The sequence below is a fragment of the Meles meles genome, chromosome 10 (genome assembly GCF_922984935.1).
Source record: "Meles meles chromosome 10, mMelMel3.1 paternal haplotype, whole genome shotgun sequence".
Taxonomy (NCBI): Eukaryota; Metazoa; Chordata; class Mammalia; order Carnivora; family Mustelidae; genus Meles; species Meles meles.
In genome coordinates this window covers 34223374-34237198 of record NC_060075.1, presented here as the reverse complement: position 1 = coordinate 34237198, position 13825 = coordinate 34223374, and the positions used below count along the sequence as shown (strand labels likewise).

The 13825-nt window shown below is 38.8% G+C and overlaps 1 protein-coding gene across 1 annotated transcript in view; it reads left to right on the top strand.

The window, feature by feature from the left end:
• The first annotated feature begins 3906 nt into the window (after positions 1 to 3906).
• TES (testin LIM domain protein) overlaps positions 3907 to 13825 on the top strand; it is a 47134-nt gene continuing 37215 nt past the window's right edge. Inside the window, exon 1 of the mRNA XM_046021423.1 lies at positions 3907 to 4104. Within this exon, the coding sequence (XP_045877379.1) occupies positions 4078 to 4104 (27 nt within the window). The 5' untranslated portion in view covers positions 3907 to 4077. The remainder of the gene's footprint in view (positions 4105 to 13825) is intronic.

Below are 13825 nucleotides of genomic sequence, written 5' to 3'. Positions count from 1 at the left end.
AATTTTAAATTTCATTTATGTTAATTTAATTAACCAAATTAATTAACATTAAATAACTGCATGTAGTTCGTGGTTAGCATGTTAAAGAGTGCTCCTGTAGCCTTTCACTTTTCAGTATCTGTTCTGCCCCATCTTACTCAATTTTGATTTTCCTCAGTGCAGTTTCTTATTGTGGGTCCTTCTACAAGGGAATCCTTGAGGGCCAGTTTTGAAGTATCACGAAGGTGAGATTGCTTCACCCTCTTTAATCATTCTTACTGTGTCAATTGCTGTTATAAAATGCCTGCCACATTTTAAAATGAACTGGAAAAAATAAGATGAATAAGTGGAGAATATCTTGAGTTCTCTTGTCCATCGGACACCACCCTATTCCTTCCCTCCCTTACCCCACAAAATTGTTTATACATACATGTCTTGAGGCTCTTAATGGTTTGTCTTCACTGCTTGTATTTTGGGGTTTATGCAGATACCTTATCAGCTAGTTTCATTGCAAAGGTTGCCCATGGACTTTTGGTTTTGCTAACTAGTTGATTCGTTTTTTCATAGGGGTTTACAGAGAGATTGAAAATTATGCTGTCACTGTCCCATCTTCCTAAAATGCTCTGAATAATATTTTAAAGAAGGTTTTTCCATTAAGAAATATGTCATGCTCATCATGCAATATATTTTTAAAGGAAGGAAGGAATCCCCACAGACCCACCAATCAAAGACAAACCACTACTGATATTTTAGTGTATTTTCCTCATGTTCCTTTTCTGTGCAAGGTATTTCTGCATAGTTGTGAGCATAGTCTATATATAATTCTATATTTTATTTTGTTTCCATAACGTAATTGTTCACTATTACAAAAATTCTTAAGCTACTATAATTTAGAACCTCCAATAAATCTATCATATGGATCATCCATTACTAACTTAGCCAGTGCCTAATGTTTGGTCAACTTAAAAAAATTTTTTATAGGTAATAGTTTGCTCTGAGATATGTTGGTATATCCCTACAGAACAATGTGTAATCCTACACAGGCTGCTAATGAGCAATAATAGCTCTACCAGTAGCACAGGAGTTCCTCTAACATGTGTTAATAAACATTTCTAAAGAGGACTTCTGGGACCACATTAACAATTGAGGAGAGAGGTATAATCATCTCTGTCTTGAAATTTTACCTCACTTGTGTAGAAAACTTTCCCTTTCCTAGTGATTATGGTATGTTTACTATGTGTGCTTGTTTATATGTGTATATGTATATGTGTATACGTATGTGTGTATGCCTTGTATTTATAATCAGCCATCTGAATCTCTAACCCACATCTTTCTTTGGATCACCAGACTCAATCCAACTGCCCTAAAAAAATCCATATACAAATATCAATTATCTTTCTCAATATTCCTTCTCTTCTGTTTCTTACCTTATTGAGTTAGATCTACCAAACCATTCTCCACAATAGATGCCTAAGAGTCATTGTAGACTCCTTATCTTCCCTCCTTTCAAACCAATCAATTCCAATATTCTCCACCTTCTTAAAAACGTTGATTACCCTTTCTAACTCTTCATATCCTTTGCAACTGCCTTTCTTTGGCCCTCAACCTGTTTCACGTGAGATATAGCTAACATTTCCCAAGTTTGCTAATGATTTTCTTTTTGTTAAATCCAATGGGGATCCAACCCTCTTCTACAGTTGACCTTGTTGACTAATTCCTTCTTGAATTTTCTCTCTTGGTTGTTGGAATTCTACTTGAATTTTTTTTCTTATATTCTAATTAGCTCTCATGTCCTTTCTGTGCTTCTCTTGTTCAGCTTTGTCCAATTATAATACTCTTTTTATTTTGCCATCTCCCATGCTGATCTTACTCTGTCCATGACTTTCAATGATTTAACTGTGTAGGCTGTTGAGTCCTAAATCACCATTTCAGTCCAGCTCTCATCTCTAAGATTTGTATTTAGATACTTTTTCTCAAGCCCAATATATTCAGAACTGAACATTTTCTCCACCATCCCCCAGAGAAAGCACAATGAAACAAAATCGTGCCCTTCATCATATATTCTATCTTTTCCTGAACAATTTGCATAGGTGATCAAACCAGAAACATGTGTGCTATCTTCTATTTATTTGTCTGTCAATTATGTTTAGCCAAGCATACAAGTTCTAACTCTTTAATATCGCTTTAGCTTAAACCCTGAATTGCTAAATGAAGACCCACAACCTAATCCTCCTAACTTAACATTTATCCACCTCTATTTTGTCTTCTATAATATTGGCACAGTAGATTTCAGATAGAAATCAACTTCCATCCTTGTTAATGATACAAACACAAAATGAGGCTGGGAGAGCTGGGAAGAAAGAGAGGGAGAAGGCAGAATTTCATGGTTAAAAAAAAAAGTCTCCAATCTTTTTCTTAGTGTCATCTCTGAAATCCCATCAAATAAGCCCAAAATTTATGTCATGACATTTTTCTGATGCCTTATTTAGACTGTTTTATTGGACATTTTCCATCTCTTAAGCTCCCTGAAAGAGACCAAATTCCCTAGTCATAGCTAAGCCTCCTGTTCAGGGAGATTATACCCCGTAAACATTGTAGGGGCCCAAATATTTTAAGATGGTTTGGGAAAATGGGAAGGGAAAGTTTTACTTCAACTGAGTTAGAATGAAAAACTTGCAATCCATTTTGATCATTCCATTCTTAGTTTATTAATAGGATGAGGAAAACATGCACATTATAAATCAATGCTCTGTTGAACGATGCTAGCAAACAGCCAAGTGAGCAAAAGGCTGAAAGTGTTGACTAATATGAGTTTTGGCTGCTTTCGGTTACTAAATTTACAGAGGTAAAGGAAGAGACATCTGTACCCAGATATCTACATTTGTGGGGGGATTTCTTTTTAAAAATAGATGCAAGATTAGGTCACCCCTGATCTGTGCATTGTAATTATTTGTTATTACCACAAACTGAAAAAGAAATGGGCTCTTCTCTCTCTTCTCTTAGTCAATACACTGTGTCTATGTTCCCAAGCATGCTGGAGGCATTGCCTAGACTCGTGAGCCTTATTTCTGCCCCCAACTAAGAAATTAGACAGATCCCTACACCTCTGTGGTCCTCAGTTGCCAGAAACATGTGAAAGCTAGACTCAGTAATCCCTAGGATCCCTTCCAGACCCACCAATCTGATGGTATTCGCTGTAATGACTCCAGAATGAGGCCATAAATGGATCCTAGCTCTGGTGTACTAGTGCTGCTTGTTATGCCTATGAAATTTCATCAAGGCAAGAGAACATGAGCAGGAGCCTCACACCATTTCATGTAGAAGGGACAAAGGACAAGCCCCTACTTCCAAAGGAATGACACAACCTGTCTGAAGTGATTCACATCATCGCCCTTTTTGAACAACTGAATGCTCAGAAAACATGTATAATCTTGTTTATAGACATTAAGTCTGTGAATGAGGTTCTTTGCCAGTGCTTGGGATTATGGCCACCTCTACAATTCAGTGGTGAAACTGGGGTGAAAATGACCATCATAGAAATCCCAAACAGTCTCCACAATCTCAAGTCTTTCTCTTTGCTCTGAAAGTAAACCAAGAAGCTAAGCAGTGAGATAAGTACTCCCCAGGACACATATCTAAGGTCCCAGGCAAACACAGGTACGAGCTGCCAGAATGGAAAGGGGTCTCTTCCTCATCTTCAGCTGGAGGCCGCGTGGGCCTCAATTTCTTCTGGAGAGGATCTGCAGACGCACAGTGCATGGAAAGAGACCAGGTCAGGGCTACCGGAATGCGACTCCGCCCCTCACCTTGTCTGCGACCAGCTCGGGCCGCGAAGGTGCGTGCGGCGGTCGGTGATTGGCGGCTGGCCGGCGCTGCCCCGCTGCCATTGGCTGCCTGGGCCTCTTTGTTCCCGGGTCCCCGCCGCAGGCTGGCTGCGGCGGACTGGGCGGCGGAAGTTCGACGGCGCCGGCTAGTGGCTCCGGCTGCGGCGCTGGAGTCCCCGCGGGTCCTCCCCCAGTACCCGCCGCAAAGCCGGAGGCCAGGCGTTCCTGGGCGTGAGATCCTGGACGGGAGGAGGAACTCCTTTGACACACAAACATGGACCTGGAGGCCAAAGTGAAAAAGGTAGGAGGGCGCGGGCGGCGAGGAGCAGCCGCCTCACCTGCGCGGGACGCCGCCCTGTCGCTGCGGGCGGCTGGTGGGGCGCACGGGGACAGCCGGCGCGAGCCCGCCCCGGGTCTCCGGTCCCCCCGGGCCAGGTACCCGCCTCTCCCGGTAGCCGGGATGCCTGGCAGCCCGCCTAACTCCTGAAATCCGGGAGCGAGGGGGAGTCGGGCGCGAGAGCGAGAACGGGCGCGGGACATTTCTCCCGTCTAACCACGTCCAACGGTTGGAGGTGTTTGAAACTTTACGCAGTATGTTTCAGCGGCGCCTGTGCCTCCCCAGAAGAAAAGGATGAGGGCAGGGCGAGTTCGGGCGAGATCGTGACACTTCTTCCTGTCTCAGGAAGTTCAACTTTATTAAGCCTTTGTGGTTTAGGAGCAGTGATGTGACTTTGACAGCTCAGACCTCCTCCCCTCCCACCCTGGCTGCCCATGCCTCTCAAAAGTGAGCGCTGATTTCATGCACTTCCTTCGCATTCGCGGTTGGTGATAACGTGAAAATGATTTTTTTCTTTTTTTTTTTTTTAATTTTTTTGTCATTCATTATTGACGTCCCACGCACTGTCTTCCCTCTTAGTGCTTTATCTCTCAGAGAAAACGTTCTTCCTCTTCGGCAGCTAGCCCCAAAGGGGCAATAGTCACTAGTGGTTTAACGCCAGGGACGTTTCCTGCCTGGCTGTGCCCCCAGTCCCCGTGCTCCCTCTGCCTCCCCTTGGGGCTTCAGGACCCACAGCCCTACCTGAGCTGCTCCCTGACTATGGGAGCCTCAAGTCGCCTGGGAGAAAGGGGTGGGCACCAGACTGTGACTCAGAAGGAATGCTGATGTCACATTCCAGTGTAACATTCTTTGTGAAAGGTCTCATTCTGGGGAATTGCTCCTGTTTACTTTGCGTAAATTTTAGCTAGCTGTCCCTTATCAAATTGAAAAGGGAGTTTTACAGAGAGAGAGAAAGGAGAAAAAAAAAAAATAGAACCTAATTTTTTTTCTTTTGTCCACTGTGGTTCCCAATGTTGCTATTATTTCATCTGCTAAAGACAGAGTTCTTGACTTGAGCATTAATTCTGTTTCATGCCCAGAACTGGATTTTTGAAAATGTAGATGAATGTAAAATATTAGGTTAGGAAGTGGCTGAAATATAAAAACTTGCAGTAGAAAAGCACTTTATCACTTATGAGTATAAATGGCACTCAAGGGAATCTAAGGACAGGAAAACATAATGTAAATTATAAGAGTAATGTAATTGTATTCTTTTCTCTTCCCTTTTGGTTTCTTATTCTTGACCTTTTAAATGACACAACATTTGTTAATCTTGCTTGCCACTAGGAAAGCATTTTGTTTTCTGCCTAGTTAGCCTTCTGTTGCTGAAAACTGCTTATTTTTTCAAGTGGGTAAGAGCTACTTAATACCTGTCTAAAATTTGGGAAGTCTTGACTGTGCTTATAAAGCAAAAACTACATTTTAAGAGTCAGCACCCTTTGGGGGAGGAAAGGATGAATAGGTGAAGCACAGATGATTTTTTAGGGCAGTAAAAATATTCTGTATGCTACCTACAATGGCAGCTACATGTCAGTATATATTTGTAAAAATGCATAGAATGGACAATACCAAGAATGAGCCCTAAAATAAACTCTGGACTTTGGGGGATAATGATGTGTCAGTGTGGTCTCATCAGTTGTAACGAAGGTACCACTTTGATGTGGGATATCAATACCGTGGGAGGATATGTGGGAGATAGGGGGACAGGGAGTTATATGGGAACTCCATACCTTGTGCTTAATTTTGCTGTGAACATAAAACTGCTCTGAAAAAGGAAATGCACTTAAGGGGAAGGGGTCAATATTTAAAAGTGATTTTTGAAATTATTTGAGACAAAGAAGTCATTCTGAGGGAGAAAGTCCAAAGTTAAGAATTAATGTCCTTACAAGGGAAAAATTGAGACATTATTTATAAACAATTTCCTTAGTTTTAAAATGTGGCTTATGATTTTTAAAATGCCCTTGATATATGGTATAATTTTTCTCTTTCATCTCCCCTTCAGTTTAAAAGGCTATCTTTTCATCCAAGAATCTTATCCTTTTCTCTAATCCTCCTTCTGTCCTTCCTCTACCCCAGAGAAAAAGAATTCTATAAATTTAAAGCTTTTACAATCTCATGACAGTAACAAATGCTTGTTTCACTACCTTGTCATCATTGCTGATTCTCAGGGCAGAGTTCTCAACCAATAATTTGGAAACTACTAAAGGACCCCAAGAAAATTTCCAGTTTGACTGCCAACATAACCCTTTCTGTGCCTTTGTAGTATCCTCGACAGACTTGATGTTCTATGGGTTTGACAAAAAGTTTCCCCCGTACAAAATGTTTGGAGATTCCAGGAATAGATTTTACAGTTTCAGCCGTGATCTGAAAAAGAAACTTGCATTCCTTTTGGAAAATGTTTTCTAACACACTGGAAGAAGGAAACATTATAAGATTTTTATCTCTGATGTATTAGCAGAGTGTTCTCACCTTATTTTGGTAGGCTAATTTTCAAGTCTCCCTTCTTTTTGGCTTGGGTATATAAGTAAAGTAATAGTTTGAATGTACCTTTAAAAAAGCCAGGATGGAAGTTGGAACAGAGACACAACCATTTAAATAAAACTGTTTTGACTCAGTTTTAAGATATGTGGCATTTTTTTTTCTTCTAAAACCTTTATACTCTGGATTTCATGATGAATTTTCCCCAGGCAAATGAAAAATGTTACTTTTTTTTCCCATTAATATTTTGTGTTAAAGGAATTAAGGGTTGTCCTTATTCCATAACAACTTAGGCAGATGATACTATTATAAGATTCTTGGTTTATAAAAGGAGAACTTGGGTGCCTACATCATTTGCACAGATTTGGAGTAATTACCAGTTAAAACCCACCATCATAAAAACAAGGGATTTTTATAATTAAATTTTGCTATATTTTGTATTGTTTGAAGCAAGCGAGCTGTTGCTAGGATGTGAAGCTAGTTTGGTTATACAGAGTTTTTGTTTTAATATTTTAGAGTGGAATGTGACTTTTATGTCTGTGCCCTGTCTTCTGAGTTATTTGTCTAGATCTCTTCCTTATGTTTTATGTCTCTTCATTATAATTGACTTTGTATAATAGAGGCCATGTCTGCTTGGAAAAAACAATGGCCTTTCAGAAGCAGAAACAGAGTCTCGTTTTGTGGTGAATGGCAAATCATGGCCCACAGCCAGCTGTTTTCCTCTTTCCTTTCTGTGTTACTCTCCCATGAGAATCACTTTTTTCCCTTTAAAAACATACCAGAGAGAAGGAGAAGTCCCATAATTTCCCTTAGGCTGCCTGGAATTGCTGCAGAGCTTTTAAGTTTACTTCTTATTCATTTCTTGCCTCCTTTCTAACCTTTGTCTTTTGATCCTTCCTAACGCCTTACATATTTTTCCCAGGACTCTCTTCCTTGTTTCTTTAATTTTATTTTAAAAAGATGAGATGCACTTTTACAATTACAGGTCACAAAAAATCCCCTTTCTCAGCATCCATACTTGTTTTAAAAGCTTCTTTCATTAGCCAGAGAAACATAGTGAAACCACGTGACTACAGTTGACAAGAGTACTGAACCACAAAGATTATTTCCATTACGAATTAGAACGAGACTTTTCTCTTAGGTGGCTCTTGATTGAAGCAGAAAAGGCAAGTAAATGGTGACCTGGATGTTCAAATCTACAGTTGGATTCTCGGCTTGGAAGCCATTCTTGCTGCGAGAATCATTGGCAAAGCTGGGGGTAATGGGAGGGCAAGGTACTGCCAGGGCTCTGCCTTAGAGGCAGTTACTCTGTCTCTCAGAACAAGTACAGAAGAAAGTGAAGTGGTCCTCAGCTGGGCTTTTATCTCTGCTAACCCATGGGGTGATTCATTACATTAATTGGATATGAAAAGTCACTTTCTCTAACTTGCCCTGAATATTGGTTTGAATAGAACTGTAGTAGGTTTTCTATTGATTTTGTTCCTTTATGCTCTCCTATGAAGTAGAATTGGGGATTTATCTCTCTGCTGGCTATTACCGCGTACCATCACCTCACTCCTTGATTTCGCTTTCTCATCTACAATACTAAATATTACTCATCCTTCAAGACACTCCCCTCCTCCCCACCATGCCCTGTTCTCCAGGAAATCTTTCTTCTCGTTCCTAGCTAGAAGCAATATCTCTTTCTTCTGAATTCGCAAAGCGTGTAATCTGTAACTCTTAGGACATTCATTCCTTTCTCCCTCTAGATTATGATTTCTTCTTACCTAGATTTCAAGCTTCCTGAACAGTGAATTCCTTTCCTATTTATACTTGCATAGTTTTGTTTGCTGTCCAAAGCAATCCTATGAAGTAGACCTTAGCCTCATTTTAAGACAAAAGAAGCAGGTTTAGGTTCGGGCAGTTTCAGATTAACCTAACTATGATCTTGAGCCGTAGTCTTCAGAACCATTCTTCTCCATCCTGTCCTCTAGCCCCTGAGTCCTCTTATATCTTTGCCTTGTTTGCTAAATATATGTTAAATGAATTACTGTAATATAAAAAAAAAAGAAATAAGCAAAAGAGCATTTCAGATTTTTTGTTTTAAGGAATTATTTGAAAGAAGTGGTTTCTATTCCAATAAAATTACCACCCTACTGGTTTTCTGTATTTTATTTATATTTTATCCATGTTGTATATTTACTCTTTAGTAATAAGGGTGTAAGTTTAGTGTAAGTTGCCATAGACATTCTTTGGACAGTCACAAAGTCTAAATAAAATAAACATATTGTGAAAAAGTCCTTCTCAGAGACTTTTACAGGCAAAGAAATTTTATAAGTTCCAATAATATTCTTGACTATAGCCTTTAGGATTCTTCCAACGTTCCAGCTTTTGTTGGGAGCAATGGTAATGCTGCCTCCTGGCTACTAAATATGGTCCTTGAATAGCGACCCAGCATTTGGCTCTGTGCTTGGGGGTATTAGTGACAACTGAAACTGTATCAAGGCACTTATGGGTTGGGCTGTAGAAGAGTCAGTCTACCTGCTGAAGCGGAGCTGATAGAAACCTTATCCATACATTGCTTGATAGGCTAAAGCTTTCTTTCCCCCAGCAGCAAAGTGCTCAGAGTGCCACTGGACCAGCAGACCAGATAGCAAAGAATAGGGAGTTAAAAAAAAAAAAAAAAAAATTAATCAGTGCTGGGAGGAGAACTATTTTGTTGTTGTTGTTGTTATCATTATTGTTTTAAATTTCCTGTTCTTGATACAAGAACATGTATTAAGAAGCAATGGCAAACACCAAAATGATCAACTATTTCACGAGGCTCTCCCTGAGCTCTGGAATTATACCAGCATTGTGAACATGGAATTAACCTCATGGGCCATCAGAGAGCAACAAGGGTTACTCTGAAAGGCCTATTTAGTAGGAAGAAAATGATAAATTGACAAAAGAGGACTACTTCCGATGTTCTTTGTTCTGAGAACTATAAGTAGGAATACAGTTTGGCCCCACGCTAATTTGAATATAAGGTGTTTTTTTTTTTTTTTTTTTTTTTTTAAAGATTTTATTTATTTATTTGACAGAGATCACAAGTAGGCAGAGATGCAGGCAGAGAGAGAGAGAGGAGGAAGCAGGCTACCCGCCAAGCAGAGAGCCCGATGTGGGGCTCGATCCCACGACCCCGGGATCATGACCTGAGCCGAAGGCAGAGGCTTTAACCCACTGAGCCACCCAGGCGCCCCAAAGGTGTTTTTTTTTTAATTTTTTTTACAAACCATATTATCACAGTGTGCTCCAAAAACAGAAGATGTCAGTAAGCACCCAGTATATGTAAAGACCTGTCATGAATGGAGAGATCTGTAGTATATCAGCTTTCTCACTTCCATTTATCAGTATGATGTCAGTGACATCATTCTGAGCTGAGTTAGTGGATCCTCATCTACTCTAGTGTCTGTGTTGTTGGCCACTTTGGTTCTCAGTTTCCATATCTATAAAAATCAATAGGGGAATCAAGTGATTTCTAAGATTTCTTCAGACCCTGTGACTCTTTTTGACTTTGATAAATTACCAAGTGTAATAATGTTCCACAGTGCTTAGAAATCACATAAGGCAAGAATATAGAAATATGTGTGATTTTAATAAAATAGTATAGTGTATAATGTTATGCAGTTCTGTGAATTTCATGAGGAAACCTATAAATTAAATAATTTTTAATAAATTTTAACTCTTTGCAACTTGTTTTTACTTAATTCACCTTTATAAGATTTGTAAAGTATTTGAAGACATTAAGTTTAATTACTTTATTTTAAATGTATAGTATGAAGTTTCAAATGCATAATAAACAGCTCCATTAGCATAGGTCCGATAATCCTAGCTGTGATATATCGCTTTCCTCGGTATTTAATCATAAGAAAATGAAAAAATAATGGAATTTTTATTGTCTTTAAAAGTTCTTTCCCAAATTAAGATAATTTATTTAAAAATTATGAGTACTTTATGTGCCAAGCACTGTTCTAGACTTTGTGAGTGTAGTATGAGCAGAAAAGGTAAGGTACCCGGGGCACCTGGGTGGCTCAGTGGGTTAAGCCTCTGCCTTCAGCTCAGGTCACGAACTCAGGGTCCTGGGATCAAGCCCCACATCAGGCTCTCTGCTCAGCGGGGAGCCTGCTTCCTCCTTTCTCTCTGCCTGCCTCTCTGCTTACTCCTGATCTCTCTCTGTCAAATAAATAAATCTTTAAAAAAAGAAAAGAAAAGAAAAGGTAAGGTACCTGGTGTCACAGAATTTACACTTTTTAAAAGGAATGATAGAGCAAAAAAGTAAATATCAAAATAAACGGTCAAAAGCACAACTGGGATTATACCCATTAATATAATATACTATAATATAATATAACATAATACTACTTACTAATCAGCAATACACTAAAATTCTAACAGAGAAGGGACATTTTTAGTAGTAATTCACAGTATTGGTTCCTGGTTTGGCAAACTTTGTAATTAGGAATTCTTATCTTATTGGCAAATGTAAAAGGAATGAGAAAGCAGCTTTTACATATTAGAATGTGAAAAAGCTCATAACTAGATAAGGCTATAATTAGTTACATTACACCTTTAAAGTTACACAAACTAAGTCTTCTTCCTAGTTAGAAATGCCCTACAAGAGTCATTACTGGGTTGTGGTTTTGTTTTTTTTTTAAGATTTTATTTATTTATTTGTCAGAGAGAGAGAGAGAAAGCACGCGCGAGTACAAACAGAGGGAGCAGCAGGCAGAGGGAGAAGCAGGCTCCCAGCTGAGCAAGGAGCCTGATGTGAAACTCCACCCCAGGACTCTGGGATCATGACCTAAACTGAAGGCAGCTGCTTCCCCAACTGAGCCACTCAGGATTATGTTTTAATCTCATAATTTAATCTCATAATCTCTGGATTATGTTTTCTGTTTACAGTCATTACTAGTCTTTGTTTGGTAACTACTGCCATGAAACTATGATTTTTTTAAATCTGCTCATTAGATCATTAATATATAGTACCTACAGGAAATTATTTTGTTCTTTACAAGGTGGTGAGATTCAGGGAACATTATATAAATTATGAATTATGAAATCAACTTTTTCAAGGAGAGGAAAACAGATTAACCAAATTGAAAACAGGTATCGAAACTTCATAGATTTTCAGGATTTTTAAGGAAAAATAACTTGGTAACTGGTAAGTTCACACCTGCTCTTTGGGTAAATGTCCATCTATTAAAATTTATCTTAACCATTGTTATTAGAGGATTAAATGTAGAGGTTATGCGTTTCAGTTATCCAGCTCTAGTCTTTGACTTTGCTATAAAAGAGCTCCAGTCATATTTAGAATTGTTTCACCTGTTTTTTCCCTAAGTATCCAATATACTTAACTCCCTACATAAATAATAGGGAATTAGAGAGATAAGAGTATGCATGACAATAATTTTCTAATGTAAATTCATGCCCCTAAGATGACTTCTTAATTGCTTCTCTCTTCTTTCCTTCTCAATCAACTACTATAATCACTACCCATTGCCTATGACAAAAGTATTAGGAAAGAACAAAAGGTGATAGAAAAAAGAACCACAAGAAATTCATGAGGTATATTTTGAGAACATGCTGTGGAAGTACTTTGTTTCTGCCACACTGAGAAGTACATAGCTATAAAAATTAGTTGATTCCAGGTATTGCTGCTTGTATTTTGGTTATATTCTAAAACGGAAAAGAGCATAGTTTAAAATTTCCAGTTTGTCTGTTCCTTGGGTAGTCTACTAAGAATGCAGGGCTTCTTGGGTTTGAGCAAGGCATGAAGGGAAGCTGTATTTGAGAAGCCAGGCACTGAGGACTGCTGACATCTCACCTGCCACAAGACAACAAGTCTGCTGCTAACAAATATATTTAATCTCTGAAATGCTGGATCATTCTCAAATCACAAATGATTCAGCCTGTGTTTATTATTTCGACATTCTGACCACTGTGCAAAACTGTAAGAGAGGTTTCAGGTGGTCTGTTGGATAGCTTCTTACCTAAGCAGCAAGCCTAGCAAAAAAGAGGCTGAGAGCCCGCACAAATGCCTTGGTGCTGAGTCTATTAATAAGTCTGCAGCCACAGTGAACTTGCCCTTGCTTTGTTTGAAGATAAAGTAATAGCATGTTTCATTGCAAAACGATCTTGCATAAGTCAGGTGGATTTTTGTTTCTTTGAGTATAATCTCTGAAAGTCTTCATAGAGTGAGTCACACAGTAAAGGTAAAGAATATTTCTTCCTTCATGAGGTATAAGCCTACAATAAAAGTAATTGGGGGTTAAACAAAACAAAGTTACCCTCTGTTCTTCATAGAGAATATTAAAGGGCAGTTTAAAATGTAAGATTACAAAAACTCCATTTCTATCAATGTCACTTGTTGAGTGTGTATCCCCAAAACGCTGTGATGTCAGCTTGGTTGGTAAAAGAAGGCAGACAGACAAACTGAACAGATACGTAGGGCAGATATGCAAGTTGACTGTAGTGCTGGATAGAATGAAGTGCGTGCTGTAACACAGGATTGCTCAAAATAGCTGTGGTGAGGAACCATTTTTTTTTAAACTTTGAATCTTTCATGGGTAGTATTAAAAAGAAAACAATAAAAATGAATTGCTAAAAGAAAAAAAGACAAAGACGAGGCCAGTTAAAAAATTAACTGCATCGCCATAAAATTACTGTCAAATTGCTAATAATCCCTCATAGCTTACTCTGTTTCTTTATATGTCTCATCACAGACTAATAACCAGTAGTTCACAGACTGCCGCATTTTTTAGTAGCACTGCAATCACAGGAATACTGACAACTATTAAGTCTCCAAAGCAGCAGTAATTAACTTGGATGGATTTGGGAGTGTTCTATGGAGGAAACAACATTAAACTAACTCCTGTTGGGTAAAGAGGGTTTCATTAGGCAAAGAAGGCACTGCAGGAAGAATAAATAGCATGAACCAAGAGAAAAGTCAGTGAAAAGGGAAAAGTCAGTAAATCTTTGTTATTTACCCCATTAACATATTCAGTTTGACTCTTCTAAAATAAAGCCAAGGTAGATGATCTGCAGTAATTTCTGATTTTCCTCAGTTACAGGCTCAAATTGTGGAAGTGTGTCACTGAGCTTGCTGTTAAAAATCTGTTTCTCCATCCTAACCCTGATTCTTATTTAT